This window comes from Mandrillus leucophaeus, unplaced genomic scaffold (genome assembly GCF_000951045.1).
Source record: "Mandrillus leucophaeus isolate KB7577 unplaced genomic scaffold, Mleu.le_1.0 Scaffold83, whole genome shotgun sequence".
Classification (NCBI taxonomy): domain Eukaryota; kingdom Metazoa; phylum Chordata; class Mammalia; order Primates; family Cercopithecidae; genus Mandrillus; species Mandrillus leucophaeus.
The window spans coordinates 1,995,975-2,001,974 of NW_012109030.1; the positions used below are offsets into that span (position 1 = coordinate 1,995,975).

Below are 6,000 nucleotides of genomic sequence, written 5' to 3' on the forward strand. Positions count from 1 at the left end.
TCTCCTGCCTCAGCCTTCAGAGGAGCTGGGACTACAGGCGCCCGGCTAATTTTTTGTATTTTTAGTAGAGATGGGGTTTTACTGTGTTAGCCAGGATGGTCTCAATCTCCTGACCTCGTGATCCGCCTGCCTTGGCCTCCCAAAGTGCTGGGATTACAGGCGTGAGCCACCGCGCCAGGCCCTGGAGGCTCTTAATAAATATTTGTTGGATGGATAAAAGGCAACAAATAATTTGTCACTGCAGCAGTACTACAGAATTTTCATGGGAAACATTATAAGCCCTTTAGAGTTTGATACTGCTCTTTGAGTATACTAAACTCTATTTCTGAACCATTCTTCTGTACTTAAGAAAAGAAATGTCTCCATGGCCAGGCACAGTGGCTCATGCCTTTAATCCTAACACTTTGGGAGGCTGAGGTGGGGGGATCACTTGAGACCAGGAATTCCAGACCATCCTGGGCAACAAAGCAAGGACCCGTTGCTCAAAAAAAAAAAAAAAAAAAAAAAAAACCACACCTATGTATATATTTATTTTATATATATATATATTATGTATATATAATATATATAAAATATATATATATAGAAGCCGGACATGGTGGTACGTACCTGTGGTCCCAGCTCCTAGGGAAGTTGAGGCAGGAGGATCACTTGAGTCTAGGAGTTTGGGGCTGCAGTGAGCCATGATCCCATCACTGCACTCCAGCTTGGGTGACAGAGTGAGGTCCTGTCTCTAAAATGAATAAATGAAGAATTAAATACATATACACATAAAATATGTTTTTGTGTCTGTTTTTAGACATTGCCATTGGCGTGCCTTTTGCAGGCAAGGATCAACGAGGCAAAGTGCTCATTTATAATGGGAACAAAGATGGCTTAAACACCAAGCCTTCCCAAGTTCTGCAAGGAGTGTGGGCCTCACACGCTGTCCCTTCTGGATTTGGCTTTACTTTAAGAGGAGATTCAGACATAGACAAGAATGATTACCCAGGTAAGGTTTTCTTTCTTTTCCCACGTGAGAGTCTACGTCCTGAAAAGAGTCTATTTTCTGGAAAATGCATCATGCAAAGGCAGTTTTCTTCTACAGATGAGGCTGAAGCTTAAGTGTGCTACAGGCTTTTTAAAAGTATGATTCCAGAGCGACTTTCATGAGAATTTGAAGAAAGACAAACACACACTTCCTTCTCCTGTCAAGAGACAATGATAGAAAGGCAAAATGGCTTAAAAATCTGCATTGTACCTAAAACCTGTCAACCTCACAACCCAAGTTTTCATTTGAAACTCCTCAATACCACGGCTTGCACTGACACAGACAGCTTGCATCCTTTCTGGAACCAATTATTTTAACCCTTTTGAGCTCATAGTTCCTATTATAGTAAGAACCTCAACATTTCTGTCATGAAGCTCATGTTTTTAAAGCATAAATATCTTCCAGCTTGGCCCATCATGGTGGCTCACGCCTGTAATCCCAGTATTTAGGAGGCCGAGATGGGTGGATCAGTTGAGGTCAGGAGTTCGAGACCAGCCTGGTCAACACGGTAAAACTCCGTCTCTACTAATAATACAAAAATTAGCTGGGCATGGTGGTGCATGCCGGTAGTCCCAGTTACTCGAGAGGCTGAGGTACGAGAATCACTTGAACCCGGGAGGAAAAGGTTGCAGTGAGCCGAGATCACGCCGCTGCACTCCAGCCTGGGCGACAGAGTGAGACTGTGTCTCAAAAATATAATATATGTTTCTCTTCCAGTCATATTTTGTGGTTTTCCAAAGATAGGCTGAACATTTTAAAGTGGAGAAAAAAAGAACTGATTCATGATAGGAATCATAAACTATTCTTGATTTACCTAATTCCCCTATATTGAAGGCACATAGAAAGCCATAAGGCACAGATAATTTATGTTTTGTGCATGCTATATGAAGATACTGATTTGTCTTAAAAGATTATTTCACTGTCCAGATTCTTTAGCAGAGAACATCAGACTTCTTCGTTTTATGGTTTGATTTTCACTTTTATGTTTAAGATGGTTTCAATAAGTATCTAGAAGCCATTAATAGTTAAATGACAGCTTCAACTACTTACAAAAACCTTGTCTTTTCCACCAGCCCCTCCCCTAATTGGGAATTTTCCATATGTAGAGCTATTTTTTGGTTTGGGGCAGCATCCAGTAAGCTGACTGCCTAAATATACATCATTAATTTCAGGACTTTGGCTTTCTTCTCTCCTCTGGGGTTAGACAAAAAGGATACCACAACATAGTCTTATACATTTGCCATAAACCTTTTATGACACTAATGGAGACGTCGAAGTGGGCTCCAAGTGGATTTGGTATTATACTGTATACTAATGCTCTCTACCTGTGGCAATTTCAAGAATATCTAGTTACATTTATTTTCTTAGGTTACGTTATGCTAATCAATGGTAGTTAGTTGTTATTACTGGGGGGAGGTTTGTATATATAATATATCCAAATTTAAAATAATTCAAAAATCTAGGTCGCTTATGTAATTCCTACCCCCAAAAATGTCAGGGTGATTAATGAAATTCAACTCCTGGGTTGCATTTTAGGTAAACAATTAGAAAGTTATTGCTATTTATTATGGTTGTCATAGATTTCCTTCCCACCCTTAGTACCAGGGAAATTGACAGAAAGGCTGTGCCTTCGATGAGGCAAAGGAAACAGAGGATGTATCCATCACACAGCCGGCCTTCGACTTCCTTCAAAGGCTGAACATGTCCCAAATGAGAGCCAGGAAGGAGAGTAGCATGAGTCAACTGTTTTCGCCAGGAATATTCCCTTCAGGGAGAAAAAAATTAAGAGCAGCAGGAAAGGAAAAGAAAGCTAAAGTCTGTGCAATGTTAGTAATCGATTACCTCTTTTTTTCTCTTTTTTTTTTTTTTGCTGAGACAGAGTCTCACTCTTTCCTTAGGCTGGAGTGCAGTGGCATAATCTCAGCTCACTGCAACCTCTACCTCCTGGGTTCAAGTGATCCTCCTGCCTCAGCCTCCTGAGTAGCTGGGACTACAGGCATGCACCACCACGCTCAGCTCATTTTTGTAGTTTTAATAGAGATGGCATTTTACCATGTTGGCCAAGATGGTCTCAATCTCTTGACCTCATGATCTGCCCACCTCGGCCTCCCAAAATGCTGGGATTACAGGCGTGAGCCAGTGCTTCCAGCCGATTACCTAATTATGTCTTTTTCTTCCCTTAACAATCAGAAATATTCACTTGAGGCCATTTGCTAGTCAACAACTTTATCTGCTCAATCTGATGCAAATTATAATAATCAGACATGTCAGAGCAGTGCCTCTTATCTCTGAAGTAAATGTTCTTTACTAAGGCAGGCCTGTCCATAGTGCTTAGTTGAATTCATCCGTCAAGAGAGTCTTGAGGCTTTCAGAGTTCATCTATGCATCTTAGTAGACGTATGTTCTAGCCCTAATTCTATCTCTCAGATAGGATTATGATTCATGTGATTCATGATTCTACAACATTTTTCCCTGATCCTCGTCCTTTAGCAAAAAGAATGCCAGTCAAAGAAGTCTTTTTAACTTGATAGCAAGATCCCAGGACCTATAGAGAAGAAACTGCCTTATAGGCAGGCGACTAGATTCCCTTAACTAGTACAGTTGATTGAAAGCTACAGGCGTAATTCAGGAATCAGACATGTAACTTTCTTCATTTGTCTAGAAATGAATTCCACTTAGCTTTCAAAGCCTCCATTTCCACCATGGTAGAGAATGTTAATCTTGCAATCACTTCTAGGTTTAGACTTAGTCTTATTTAGGTAAATATTTACTCAGATTCAAGACCCGTTAGCCAGGCATGGTGGCATGCACCTGTAGTCCCAGCTACTCAGGGAGCTGAGGCAGGAGAACTGCTTGAACCCAGGAGGCGGAGGTTGCAGTAAGCTGAGATCGCGCCACTGCACTCCAGCCTGGGCAACAGAGCGAGACTCCATCTCAGAAAAAAAAGACTCTTTTTCTCCGCCCTGTGTAGCCACCCTCTCAAGGAATGGAATAGAAAGGGGTTTACCTGTTGTCCAGTGATTGGAAGAGCTATCTGGCTCACACCCATCATCTACTATTATTGGCTTCAGACTAAAGGGTAGCTCAGTCCCTTGTGGTCTTTGGGGCATTGCTCAAGCTTCTGTGGCTAGTTCCATTGTCTGTGTAGTGACCTCTGCTCAAAAGTTCCCTGTGTCCTGGGCCCTCTTCGTCTTCTGTTAGCCTCTTCAGTCCCCTTTTAGCAAATGCTTCTGAGCCACTCTTAGGACTCAGAAATGCACGGGTTGGGTATGCAGGTTCCTGTGATTGCCCTCAGGCTTATCTACCTAGATTTTTGTTAGCTGTTGCCAGTTTCCACCCAGGCATCTCACTGCTCCAGCCTGATTGAGCTGCAGTCTTTGTTATGTTTTGCCTGGGAAGTAACAAAAGCCCTCTTTCCCCTAAAGGTAATTGAGTGGCATGCTTTCTAAACCCTCTAGTTTATTTGATAAACTCTATGTTCTAGGCCTCCATGATTGGTTTTGTGAATTTCCAAACCAGTGCTTTTTAGAACTTAAAAAGAAACAATTTTCTTTCACTCTGGGGTCCTGCTTTTTTCAAATCAAAAGCACTTTGCCTTTCCAATTGTGAAGTAAATGCACCTGAGAGCAATAATGTCAGCATACCCCAAAATGACCCTGGGTGGCACACACACTCGAATGTGGTTGGGAAATCCGAGCTAGGGAATCTGGGAGTGGCCAGCCCAGAGATCCATTCCTTGTCTATGAGGAAGACCTGAGACACTGGTCTGTCCCATTGAATGCGGGCCATAGAGGGGATTGAGGGCCTTTGTTTTTGGAGTAAATGAAGGTTGCCAGGTGGAGGTTGTCAGCGGGAGGGTAGTAAGTGAAGATGCTTTACAAACTGCATGCCTTCTGCAAGTGGTTGCAGTTCTCTTGCCCAGCCTTCTACCCCTGGACTCTCTCCCCTGTACGTGGATCCTCAGTGAAACCTCATGTCTCACTTGCTGGCTCTGTTTTTCAGCCTCTTGAACATGCTGCCATCCCCACTGGAGTTGACGGGGGTTTGCTACAACATAGATTACTGTGCCTTCTGAGTTTCACAATCTCTTCAACAAATTGACTTCCTCCATCTGAAATCTATCTCATCATCCTTTGTAAACAGGGGTTTGCAACCTTGGCTGCACATTAAAATCACCTGGAAAGCTTTAAAAAAAATCGGAATGCTCAGGCCACCCTCCAAACCAATTAAATTAGCCTCTCCGGGCTGGAGCACAGACTATAGTGATAGGTTTTAAGTGACCCTGGCGATTCTGGTGTGCAACACTTTCGGAATGAGTCCTCTAGAGCAGTGTTTCCCTGCCAAGTGTGCAAACAGCTCACCTGGGTGTGTTTATCAATTGCAGATCCTGATGCAGAGATCAAGCGTGTGGGGTGAGATTCCTCACTTAAGGTGCGGCCCTTACTGCTGCCCTTCACACCACACCATGCAATGAATTGTAGGGTGCTGAGCTTTTCCAATGGGGCTCTGAGACTCAGTGTGAATGCATGTTATCTGTGGGGCTTGTTAATAATGGCTGAATGCACAGCACCCCTTCAGATACTGTGATGACTGAGATGGGGCTGAGGGATCTGTGCCTTTACCCCACACCCCACTTTGGGTAACACCACCCTAGAATCTTGGTGGCTCTGCTTCCAGGTCTACAGCAGTCAGATGTGCTTTTCTCTTTTGCCAAGAACCAGTTTGCTAAGCCCTAGCATTTTGTTTATTCTTTACAAGGGTGTCAAACCCACCAGCCGCTCTTTTCTCCAATATTGCCTCTGTGTGGCTCCTGCCATGGTGATGCTTGGGCACACCCCACTCAGGAAGGGGCAGGAGCAACTTTTTTTTTTTAGAGATAGGATCCTTGCGCTGTCACCCAGGTTGTAGTGCAATGGCACAAGTCATAGCTCTCTGCAGCCTCAAACTCCTGGGCTCCTGTGATCCTCCTA

The 6,000-nt window shown here is 43.5% G+C and overlaps 1 protein-coding gene across 2 annotated transcripts in view; it reads left to right on the plus strand.

Annotated features, from left to right (window-relative positions):
* ITGA8 (integrin, alpha 8) overlaps window positions 1-6,000 on the plus strand; it is a 221,353-nt gene that overhangs the window by 84,400 nt on the left and 130,953 nt on the right. For both annotated transcript variants that reach the window (XM_011968109.1, XM_011968110.1), the window contains one exon: window positions 800-991. In XM_011968109.1, coding sequence (XP_011823499.1) covers window positions 800-991 — 192 coding nt within the window. The remainder of the gene's footprint in view (window positions 1-799; window positions 992-6,000) is intronic.